General features: G+C 33.5%; 1 protein-coding gene across 4 annotated transcripts in view; it reads right to left on the reverse strand.

Annotated features, from left to right (window-relative positions):
* ADGRB3 (adhesion G protein-coupled receptor B3) overlaps window positions 1-13,138 on the reverse strand; it is a 737,861-nt gene that overhangs the window by 296,377 nt on the left and 428,346 nt on the right. For all 4 annotated transcript variants that reach the window (XM_005552615.5, XM_074037708.1, XM_015449250.4 and 1 more), the window contains one exon: window positions 12,722-12,765. In XM_005552615.5, coding sequence (XP_005552672.1) covers window positions 12,722-12,765 — 44 coding nt within the window. The remainder of the gene's footprint in view (window positions 1-12,721; window positions 12,766-13,138) is intronic.

The following is a 13,138-nucleotide window of genomic DNA, read 5'->3' on the forward strand; positions in this document are numbered from 1 at the left end:
TTATTATTCTGGGTGGCGTAGGTGTTGTTGAAAGGCAGTGTGAAAATAAGAACCTGAATTATGAATTCCTCCCATGAACACGGAATCACTTTGTATTTTCTGTGGCAAATGAACTTATTTCTCTCTTGAAAGAAAAGAAAAAGAGCAAGAACATTTTAACTTTCAGAAACACATAAGACTGGCCAGGCACGGTGGCTCATGCCTGTAATCTCAGCACTTTGGGAGGCCAATGCAGGCAGATCACCTGAGGTCAGGAGTTTGAGACCAGACAGGACAACATGGTGAAACCCCATCTCCACTAAAAATACAAAAAAATTAGCTGGGCATGGTGGCACGTGCCTGTAATCCCAGCTACTTGGGAGGCTGAGGCAGGGGAATCACTTGAACCCTGGAGGCAGAGGTTGCAGTGAGCTGAGATTGCACCACGGCACTCCAGCCTGGGTGACAGAGTGAGACTCTGTCTCAAACACAACAACAACAACGACAAATAAACACATAAGATTGCTTTATTATATATATTGAACTAGATTACCTATCAACTCAGAAATTGTGTTTTTTTTAATGTATATTGTTCCATAAAAGTTGACACGTTTTTATATATGTGTCAATAAAGACAAGGATAAAACCTATTTAAATTTATCATAAACTTAAAAATTTCATTCCATTTCCATTCAGTAAATATTTATTACACAGCTATTCTCTTCTGAGAACTATACAGGTATTGGAAAAAGTGAAATGGGTCATATAGGAAGGATCCAAAGAAATCCATTGAAGGGAGAGACCTCCCTGAGAAAACCAATTCCATTTAAGACAGTCTGTTCAGTTTTGCATGCCTGAAACTATAGAAAATATATTTTCGTGTCCTTTTAGTTTTTGAAGGAGATCACACATATTAGGGGCTTGTGATCTGTACTCATGTCAGGGTGAAAAGATCTATTAACACAAGAAATACATTAAGCTAAGGCATGAAATATCTTTTAATTACAGTAATTACTAAAAGGATAGTTGCTCACCTGTGACGTAGACTCGTGGGTAATCAAGCCTTTCTAAACAAAGGTATTGTATTTCTTTTAGCTGCAATACATGCCAGTTGTCTAAGATATTTTCCAATTCTTTCTACCTATTCATTTTTCATAAACAATTTTCTTTTGACTTTTCAACTGTCATGGTTCATTTGGGCTGCTATAACAAAATACCTCACATTGGGTAATTTATAAACAACAGAAATTTATTGGATGATGGGAAGTCAAGATCAAGGGACTAGCAGACTCAGTGTTTGGTGAGTGCTTATTCCTCATAGATAGAACCTTCTATGTTTCTTGACATGTCAGAAATGATAAGCAAGCTCTTTGGGGTCTTTTTTGTGAGAGCAAGAATACCAAGAGCTCATCACCTCTTAGATGCCCCCCTCCCTCATACTACTGCATTGGGTATTAAGTTTCAACATATGAATTTTGGGGTGGCACAAACATTCAGACCATAGCACTAACATCAGTTCAGTAGGACAAAGCTGTTTGGATTATCAGATATTCTTCTATTTTCCATAAATTTCTAGATTAGGAGAGGTGAATGGTAATGAATTTAGAACAGCAATGTTAAACTTTTTACCTTTTAAATCTCAACTACTGGGTCCTGAGATTAGAAGTTCACAACAATGAAAGAAAATAAATGCAATCCCTTTTGTAGGTAGCAGATACTGGGGCAGTCTTGGCTGTTGCTCTGAATTCCAATTTTAGTGTAGGTTCAAGTTATAAAGTGTAAAGTGTCAGGCCTCTGAGCCCAAGCCAAGCCATCGCATCCCCTGTGACTTGCACGTACACACCCAGATGGCCTGAAGTAACTGAAGAATCACAAAAGAAGTGCAAATGCCCTGCCTCTCCTTAACTGATGACATTCCACCACAAAAGAAGTGAAAATGGCTGGTCTTTGCCTTAAGCGATGATATTATCTTGTGAAATTCCTTTTCCTGGCTCATCCTGGCTCAAAAAGCTCCCCCACTGAGCACCCTGTGACCTCTCCTCCTGCCCACCAGAGAACAACCCCCCTTTGACTGTAATTTTCCTTTACCCACCCAAATCCTATAAAACGGCCCCACTCTTATCTCCCTCTGCTGACTCTTTTCGGACTCAGCCCGCCTGCACCCAGGTGAAATAAACAGCCATGTAGCTCACACAAAGCCTGTTTGGTGGTCTCTTCACACGGGCGCGCATGACATAAAGGATCTATATGTGTGTATAATTCTGGAAAGGAAGCTGACAGGTTATAGACTTTAGCAAGTAGTACCTTGTTGGCCAGAATTCTGAGACTACATGGCACATTATTACAATTACGTTTCTAACAAAAAAAAGCCTAAGCCTCTTTGACTCAGCACACAGATATCCACACACAGCAATTCCTGGCGTGAAAAGGTTAAAAATGCACTTTTTAGAAATCTTTCTTCAGTGCTACTGCGATTTCCCTCTTCTCCTTCTCCAAAAGACCCAACCAACAAAACCAATAAAAAATCTGGCACTAACTTTCAAATCTTTGGCTGCAATAAGATCTCAATTTGACTCCAAATGTAACTTTTAAAATATTATTGCTTGATTTACAACCCTCAAGTACACTTACTTATGTGCATTGTATCAAATGAAAATGATTAAACAGAAGGTTTCATTTTTTTTCAATCAAAATCATTATCGACACATGCATTTTTATTCTATTACTTTTCCTCAGTGGCCTCCAAAGTTGGATTGATAACCAACATATTTATTACAAACTTTAAAATAATTTTCTTTAGATTTATTTTATCTTTACTGATGTTCCTTCAAATCTATATTTTAAATAATTTAGATAAATATATTAGTAAGAATTTTAGGAGATATTTGCAAATGCATAATAGATTGCTTGTTAATAATGTCTAAAAGGGTCAATGTTAGGTACCTTTAATTACTGAGGAACACCAAACCTGCAAAATGGTAATTAACTATAGTACAAGTGGGAAATTCTGAATTGGAGATTTAAAATAAGAAAAGGAAATAACAAATTAAACATTAAGGAAAATGTCCAGTCTTTTGTTTATAAAGGCTAAAATAGAAAAAAAAATTAGCCTGAGTCATTCAAATGACTGGAAAAATACAGTGCTAAAATTACCTAATATAAATCTTCAGCAGTATAAACCTGCGTCTTTTCAAAATAGAACCACAGACATTAGAAAATTAAGAGAGGTTACCCAGGGGCTTATCCTTACCAGCCAGTTCTGCGTTGCTCTTATTAATACTATACCCATTAATATATTAATAACATAATTTTAACATTCTTGTCTAAAGTTTTCCTGAAATCATCCCAGGGTCCCTGAGAACAGTCTAAATTGGTGAGAAATATTGGATGAATTCCAAGTTTTGCTATTGTTGATTTTTAGAGCATTTTGTTTAAGTAAATACTTCGAAAACTGACTTCAATAACTTTCTGAGAATAAGGAGAAATGAATGAGGCAGAGTGTACATTTCACACAGTACAGACACTGATGAGAGCTTCCTATGACACCTAGGAATCTTCTGGTTGGCATCTTTTGGCAGTATTTTCACCGAGGATATTTTTTTTCCTTTCCACTCTGGAAATCCTTCCCAAAGTATACGATAACCTTTAAAAAATAACTTTTCCAGATAGCTAAGACCCATTGTTCAAACAAGAGAATAGGAATAACTATCCTTCCTTGGTAGATTCTTCCACTAACCACTCAATGATACAGACAACTCATGCATACCCCAAACCTTTATTGAGCATTTCCCACACTTTAGTCACTGGACCAAGCATTGTTAGAGAACTTTTTCGTTGATTCTTATCATTCACCCCCATGCAATAGGCAATATTATGCCCATTGTGATGTTTTCAGTAATCTGGAACTTAGAGTGATGAGATATATTGCAATTATTTTTATTATCATACCTTATTTCATATTATTAATTAAAAATTTGAAGCGAATTTTCAATTTCATGACCTCAAATAGACAGAAAATGTTTAGACAAACTGAAAGCCCTTATTTCCTATAAGATTTTCAGTAAACTATAGGAAGGAATTTTGAACAATATTAATTATTTAAAAATTGTTGTCTTTTCAGGTCATTATTCATATGCTAAATAATAGACTATAGGAAATAGTAATCTAGATATCACTGGCAATGTTTTGGATTGAGAAACACCTATGAACAAAGCCAGGGAGTTTTCATTTCTGAATTTTATTACCATGCTAGAAAATTAATATCAGAGAGTAGATTCTACACCTTAAGTAGTTTGCTTTGTTTTATTTTAACACACATGGCTCCTTGGTTTTTCTTCCTTTTGTAATAAATAAGCATCTTTTTGGCTAGAATTCTTAGCTATCTTAATTTCAGAAAATATTTAGTTTTCATTTCATAATTTATATCTACCGCTTCTCAAGCATTACATAATTTAACTGGATAGTTGGGATAACAATCACTGTGGGGCCAGAGGGAAACGCAGACAGCAGACAAAAGATGACAGACCAAACACTAGAGGAAAGCTAGCTGAAATGGACAGAGAACTCAATGACCAAATGTAACCGTTAATTAAAGCCAGGCATAATGGCTCATGCCTGTAATCCCAGCACCTTGGGAGGCCCAGGTGGGCGGGCCACTTGTGGTCAGGCGTTTGAGACCAGACTGGCCAACATGGTGAAATTACGTCCATACTAAAAATGCAAAAACCAGCTGGGTGTCATGGCGTGTACCTGTAATCTCAGCTAATCAGGAGGCTGAGGCAGGATAATCACTTGAATCTGGAAGGCAGAGATTGCAGTGAGCCGAGATCGCACCACTGCACTCCAGCCTTGGTAGCAGAGTGAGACTCTGTCTCAAAAAAAAAATAATAATTAATTAATTAATTAATTAATTTAAAAAGTTACAGTTAATTAGGTGCTCAAGAAGGCCAGAGATGGATCCTGGATCCTTTATACATTTTGGATGCTTGCTAAGCAAACATTAATTGTAAAAACGAATGGTGGAATCTTGGAGTAAGTCAGTCAAAGGAATATGAATAATTCAATTGAATTAAATGGCATTACCTATTCTCATATTGATCTAACCACCCATGTAATTCTTACCCTTTAACACATTATGTAATTTATGTACCTATCATGTTTATATCCTTATCTTCCCCCAGCCCCTCCCACATCTAAGTCTCATAAAAAAGTTATTTTTGTTTATTCACTGATATATGTGCCAGATATCTTAAACAGCAGAACAAATAATAGGTTCCCAAGAAACATTTGTCAAATGAATGAACACATTACTGATAATTAGTTGCAAATCTCTTCACTAAACACAGTATAATTTACAAAAACGAATGTGACACACTTCTAGTCCTCAAATACTTTAGTCTAAAAGGAGATATCAAATTGCTGCAAAATAAAGCAGAAAATATAAGGATTATAAAAGATACATACACAAAGCTTTTCAGGGCAGCACTCTCTACGGGTATACTGTGGGATGTGGGTATTATTCAAGAACTACATATATGAGGAGATATAGATTTAAATTTTCTATTTCCAGCAATGAGATTTTTTTTTTCAGATCAAATTTCCCATTTGAAAACTGCTATAAATTCTGAACTATATGAGGAAAAATGTGACAACGATTCAACCAGGATTTGCAGCCTGGTTTCACAACACTTGAGTGATTCAGGGAACCTCTAGACTCTATTTAGCTTAAGGGATCCTAGGTTAATGCAATATCAATAAGCATTAAGCAGAGGCAAATACAAATTGTTTTTGGAGGAATGTACTTTGATCCTTGGCTTGGCCTCAAAGAATTCTCACCAATAGTTTGTTAAGGACAATTAACATGACATAACCTAGCACACTAAGAGATAAAGTACAATGAGTGAGAACTGGAAGAAATAAAAGAGAGCAGAAACAAACCTCAAAGGTTTTCAAATATAAGACATGTCAGCTACAGATTACAAAATAACTATGTTTAATACATTAAAAGAAACACAACAGATTACAAAAATCTGCAAAAAATAAAAACCTAGAAAGTAACTTAGCAGATCAAAAATAATTAAATGGAAACTCTAGAAATAAAAAATGACAATTACCCAAACTTAAAACTCTATGGATAATTAAATAACAGGTTAGACAAAACTGAAGGCAGAATTAATGAACCGAAAGTAAGTTAAAATAGATAACTGGGAGGGGAAAAAAGTAGAACTATGGAAGAGAGATTATGAGGTGAAAAGGATAGGAAACAATATTATTCAGTATTACAGATGAGGATGATATTTCAAAAAGTGACAGAGAATTTCCAGAACTAATGGAGATATTGATCCTCTCTAGCCTTGGGCATCTTACCCTGACTCTGCTTGCAAATATTTTCATTCATTTACTTCAATATGATGTATAATCAATATTTTCTGTATGCCAAGATATAAAAAGTGCTGGAAAGCACTGTTTTGGGCAGGGGCTGGCAATTTTTTTTTTTTTTTTTTTTTTTTTTGTCTATAAAAGACTAAATAGTAAATATTTTAGAAGTTGCAGGGATTACGATTTCTGTTGCGACTCAACTTTGCAGTTGTAGTACAAAAGAAGAAATAGACAATACATAAACAAATAGGAATGACTGTGTCTGATAAAATTTTATTTACAAAAACATGCAGCAGTCTGTATTTATGTCACAGGTTGTAGTGTGCAAACCCCTATGTTAGATGGTCAAGGTGAGAATTACAATAAAAAGCACATGGTGCCATTTGATTCCCAATGTTAGCCCAGAGAATTTGTGTTGAGGGCACGATGCAGCATTTCTTGAACTTTATAGCTCATGCTAATGGACATAATGGGTTGCTAATAATATTAGAAGCACTTATGTAAACGTTATCAGTTTAAAAAGAATCACTTATGTGCTAATAAATGTAATAATACACCTTTAAGAAACTAAGCATTTAAGATTTAAAACCATTAAATCTATGATGTAATTTAAAACATTCTAAGATAATTTTTAAAATTTTGAGAAATTAAAAAGAAAAATTTACCTGAAGAAAGCTGAATTATAATGGCTTTATGAGAAAACACACAATTGCGAATATGAAAAAGCTTCAAAAAGTAGTGTATAGTGTAAACAGAAAAGCAAAAAGTAAAAGCTTCATTTAGTTTCATGTCAATAAATCTTTAATTGTATTTCTATTTTTTTAGAAAATTAAATTTTTTCTATTGCTTTTTGTAATATTTTTAGAAGAGCAGGGTTGCTTTGCAAATAGAAGCAAACATTTTATCCACAATAAATCTGAAAACTAAGAACCATTCTAAAGTTTGGCATTATTATCTTTGATTATAATATAAATTTTCTTTTTTGGAGATCAGGTAAATTTTAATTTATAAGGACTAGTATTTTGATAATGTAAAGGTCTAGTATTTTCAATTTTTTTCAATGTAAATATAATCAAGGGACAAAAGCATAACATAGTTTTATAATATTAGATAATTAATGATTGGACTTGAATGGATAATGGAAAGTTCTATGGCATTTTAACATCTTAGATGCAAATTCCAAAAATTTAACTTATCTCCTTCTGCAGTTCTGCAACATACTGACTGTGAATATACCTACTGAGGCAAGGTTACAAGTGTCAGCCAAAATTAGTTATTTTGTTTTACCCCTCTAAGTACAGAAAAGAGCAACTACAATACCTTAGGAACTATCCAGTAAAATGGAACATGCTGGCACCTAGAACATATATTGGAGATAGAGGCTGCACATAACAATGTTAATTTAGAAGACTGAACATCATATGTTTGTCATACAATTGGGATTTCTTTCTAAAGTATCGACTGCGATAATGTAATCAGTTACATGTTAACATGTAGTAAACAGACCAATCTTTGCTACAAAGGTAACATAATTTCTTGAAGTTAAATAGTTTTCAAATCCTATCTATGGTTAATTGAATCACCAGGAAATTCTAGAAATAGTTTTCTACTGGAATGATGGCTATACGTTGTTAAATATTTTTAATATACAGACTTTTTTTTTCATTGTTGCTCACAAAAAGGCTTCAGTTAGGTAATTATGAGTCTGTAGAGGATGTTTCCACATTTCTTTCCAAACAATGAGACCATGGTATTGCTGTTTTACACGGTTACTATTCTTGGTTTATTTCTTAATTGCTTAAATGAAGTCTCCAACAAGACCTCTTTCTTGTTCTTTTTGCTCCTGTATCATACTTGTAAGAAAATTATTTTCTGTCCATCTTAGTTTGATCCAACTCTATCCCAGTTTGAACAGAGCCATATAAAACAGCTTTATCATTTGGTTATTCCCTGCAGGGAAAGGTTGGCTATCCAATAATAGTAACACTTTGTGTCAGTATTTAAAATTTCTAAGAGGAACATATTTTTCTTAAGGTATATAACATTGTGTCTTCCTAATATATAGATATATCAATCATCCACAGAGCAAATAAAATGATGTCAACTTCCCTGAAATAAGAAGATGAGGTTGAAGTGTTAGTTTTATGTTTGCTAGGATTTATACTGTGAGGTAAACAAAATTTTGACTCCCAGGATGAATGACGAAGGGAGAGAAAGATATTCTGCTTATGAATAAATAAGAATAATGGAAGCAAAGGAGAGAAATTGTTCAATTATTTAACTTTGAGAGAAAACAAGCCAGTGGCAGTCTCAGTCAAGATATGACGGTTGCTACTCCCAACTCCAATAAATCAATTTGAAATGAAGAAAAAATGGCAAAGTCTGGTCCTTAGAAGCTTTTGTTTTCAATGACAAGATAGGTAAGTAAATTACAAATGGATTGATGAAACATTTTCTGAAAACACGTAGTCCTTCACAGACTGGACAGTATTAGATGGATAGTTACAAGATCCATAGAGAAAGACCACAGGCTAATTTAAGGGAGGGAGTATAGGTTTTCCAGGAAATGTAGTCACCATGCATGATCTAATACTCAAAATCCAAGTTTAGAGTAGCTCAAAGAATGTGCAAATTATCAATCACTCAAATGATAACTTTGTAAGCCACTTTAAGAGAACATTTAACTAGCTCTCTTCCTAGTCACATACTCTTTCTTTCTTTCTCTTGCCTGATTGCCCTTTCCAGAACTTCCAATACCATGTTGAACAGGAGTGGTGAGAGAGGGCATCCTTGTCTTGTGCCGGTTTTCAAAGGGAATGCTTCTAGCTTTCGCCCATACAGTATGATATTGGCTGTAGGTTTGCCATAAATAGCTCTTATTATTTTGAGATATGTTCCATCAATACTTAGTTTATTGAGAGTTTTTTGCATGAAGCGGTGTTGAAATTATCGAAGGTCTTTTCTGCATCTATTGAATAAAAAATATTCTCCTATTTAAAATAAGTCTATGTCTGAAGTGAGAAAATTACTTTGAATTTATTTCGTGCGTCACATACAATGAAGCATTTTCAATATCTTGTTAATTAGTGAGCCAAAACAAAACAAATATATGTTTCTAAATTGTCTAAAGACGCTTTGTCTAATGATCGTAAAATAAAACACCTTTGTTTGAGATAATCTGGGTAATAGATTATTCTTGGAAATAAAATTAATTGTTTATAATGGATCTTACTACTGTAACAAGCTGAAACATTCTTCCATCAAACTTCCAATGTTAGGTCTAATAATTGCTAGAAATATTTATCAACTGATAAAATCAAATAGAGATGGGAATAATTCTTAGATAGAAAATGTACTTAGGAAACATGCAAACATTCATTCTTTTACCAAAATAGCCAATAAATATTTATCGAATGTATCCTACATGCAGGTATAGTAGGCACCAACAGTGCAGTGATGAATAAGAAAGACAAAGTATTTCTTTTATGGTGCTTATTTTCTTGTGAGGAAGGCAGGTGGTAACCAAACAAAAATAAGAAAAAGGAATGCGTGCTGTGAAAGTATAAAATGGGGTGATATAAAGAGAACGACAGGGCAACATTTTGGATTAGGTGGGCAGAGATATCCTCAGGGAGAGATGTACAACGAGATACACAGAAGCACAGTTTATAGACTAAAATTAATGATAAATCATGCCAGTAGTCATCGACATAGAGAATAGTAAATCAACTTTGATATACCTATACAATGCAGCAGATACAAGGAATGAAATATAGGAAGCGTAAAACAAATTTTCCAAGATATTTGTTGAATTTCGAATTGGGATTGTCAAGTGTTCATACAACATAAAAACATTTATTTAAAAATAGTGTGAATGTCTATGAATGAATACATACGTCAATGTATAAATGGATATACGAAATTAGGAACAACAAAATGTAAATAGGAATGATCTTAGAGATCTGGGTGGATGTGGAGGCCCAAGATGGTGATGATCAGTGGGGTTCTTTACATTAACAGTTCTACTTTAAAGTTTTACAAGTAAAAAATACTCGTGCATTGCTTTTGTAATGAAAAATCAATTTTTAAAATTAAAAATAACAGCAACTTGATAAACCAACATTAAAGCACAACTTCTAATTTGAACTTTATTACTGCAATCTCGAAAATATTTAAGTCAGCCTTTTTCTGTTAAAAAGAAGTAGCACTATCTCTTCACTATTAACTATATTTACAGGACCTATACTCAAATTCAATATCATTACATCGATAAAACTATTGTGTATATATAAATATAGTCAAAATAGAAGAACAAATGTGAAGAAAGGAAACAAAGTTGTCTCAGCCTTCATTGTTTAAAGCTCACCCAGAAAAACACTTTCAATAATGAAACAATCTAGCGAAAACTGTGATGGGAAAGGAGTTTTGTCACAATGGGAAGGTTTTTGATCACTTTCTGGATACATCAAGAAAACATGAACTACACTGATCCCTTGAGATTATCTTCTTTGAAAGATAACTAAACACATTTCCTCTCCCTGGGTAGTTTTCTTCAAGGACAATTTAGAAGCTGAATTTTGTAAAGCTGAGACATTCTTCGTGATGGCTAACAGTCATGTTATCAGCAGATGTTAGGGAGGTGTGATTGATTCCTCAGGTGAATGCTGACCTCAGAAACCAATCGTTTTATACATTCAATGTAACACCTTATACTGTCTATGAAAACTAGCCAACAGGAGGCACAAAATAAGGGACTATCTCTTGTAGTGTCCCTTTAATAGTCCTAAGGAACTTTTGGAATAACTAACACTTTCCCCTGTTTAGATCAACAAAGAAACAGATTGTACCCAGTAAAAAAAATAATAATAAAACTACATCAAAGTTGCTTCTTATTCACAGAGACATGGAAACTAAAATCAGGAGTGGCACATGTATACATATGTAACAAACCTGCATGTTGTGCACATGTACCCTAGAACTTAAATTATAATAAAAAATAAATTAATAAAAAAGATAGCACATGTTTCTCGGGCAGAAAATATTCAACTAGATTTTTATAGCATTTTATTCTTCCCTTGGCTATATAACACACCAAGTACACCTTAGATTATACCACCAAATTCTTCTCTGGCTAATGGTACAGAGAGAAAGCTTGCAAAAATTTTACTATCATGGATTTGTCTGTAAAGTTCCAAAAAGAAAAAAATAATAATGACATCAGTAAGGCTATTCAGCTCATGTTATCACCAGGGCAATTTGGAATTCTCTGTACTTAACTATTGTACTGGACTAGAAGTAGAGGATACCCAGAGTATCAGAACCTATAGCAAAAAGTGTGTTTAATATTAATTGTAATTTAAACTATATCAGCATCCTAGGACTGAGAAAATTGTCCGAGAGTTCAATCTTTTCCTAGAGATTCTAAGAATGTTCCTCTTCTAGACTCTCTGGTGAGAAACAAGTAGCATCACAAAACCTCAGATGTAGATCATATCAGGGGTGAAGAACACCAGGAAAATTCGTAGAATACATAGAGTCCAACAATATGGTGCTTCATCTGACAGCATATATAGAGTGGTATTAGCTTTTGGGATTGATTGATATTTATCTCCCCTCATGCAAAATCAAACCAAACCAAAAAATAAAAGTTGTAACCTACACAAGTATTTAAAGTATAGGCATCTAACCAAGACTTAACTACAGATTTTTCTGCTCTTTGAGACATCAAAAATCTCATAAGATTATCAATAAAATAAAGGTGATTTTGATGAGCTATATTGCGATTACTTTTACAAACAAACAAACAAAAAACATGGAAGAATCACTCACACTTATTTAGTGCAATTGTTTTTTCTGCCTGAATTCAAAAATATACAAATACAAAATTAAATGTTATTCAATGTTTTTATGACAAAACAATTTGGAAGGACCACATAAATATTGCATTACTCTGATAATAGATTCAAGGTCATGTGAGTAATATATTGGCTAAATGACCATAGAGCTTGCTATTTTATTCTGCAATGCTAAGCTGAATTACTAGGGCAAGATGTAAAGATGGCATTCGGGCCTCTATAAATTCTAAAATATCAGAGCTTTTAAAAATTCCTCATGGAATTCACATTGCAATGTGCCTTACACATTAGGTAATGCAATCCTATCTTGAGATGTAATCTGATGGCATCATTACACACAAACACATTCATCATGCTGTACTGAAGATTCAGAAAGAGAATGTTTTTTTTTTTCTCTGAATGTAACATCTCACTGACTTATATTCCTGTTAACTAGCAGGCAGCTGAAATAACTTAATGGACTTTGAATATTTAGCCCAAAGTAATGTAGGAAAACATCTGTCACTTACGTTTTGGCGTCATCCCACAACACACAATAGGGATTCAAAGTACCCTAAAAAAAAGCAAAGAAAGAATGCATATATCTTGAGTACATATTATAAAAAGATTGAAGGATTATGTGAAATAGAAACAGAATGGAAGATTTCTTATCTTGTGGTAAGAGATACTTTAATGATTTATTTTCAATTATTTATAAGAAATTCACATTTCCTTTCTCATAGATTTAGTGACCCATTTTATAAAGTTCTATGAAAACAGTATCTTTATTCCAAACACTCTAACTTGTATTTAGTTTTCCTGGAAATTAAAAGTGAAGCTTTCATATACCATAAGTCTATATTTTGATGATTTTGATTTTATACTTATGTCTCTAAAACATTAGTTGCTAGATTACTTTCTTTAAGATCATAGTATTCATAATATTG

The sequence above is a fragment of the Macaca fascicularis genome, chromosome 4, assembly GCF_037993035.2.
Source record: "Macaca fascicularis isolate 582-1 chromosome 4, T2T-MFA8v1.1".
NCBI lineage: Eukaryota > Metazoa > Chordata > Mammalia > Primates > Cercopithecidae > Macaca > Macaca fascicularis.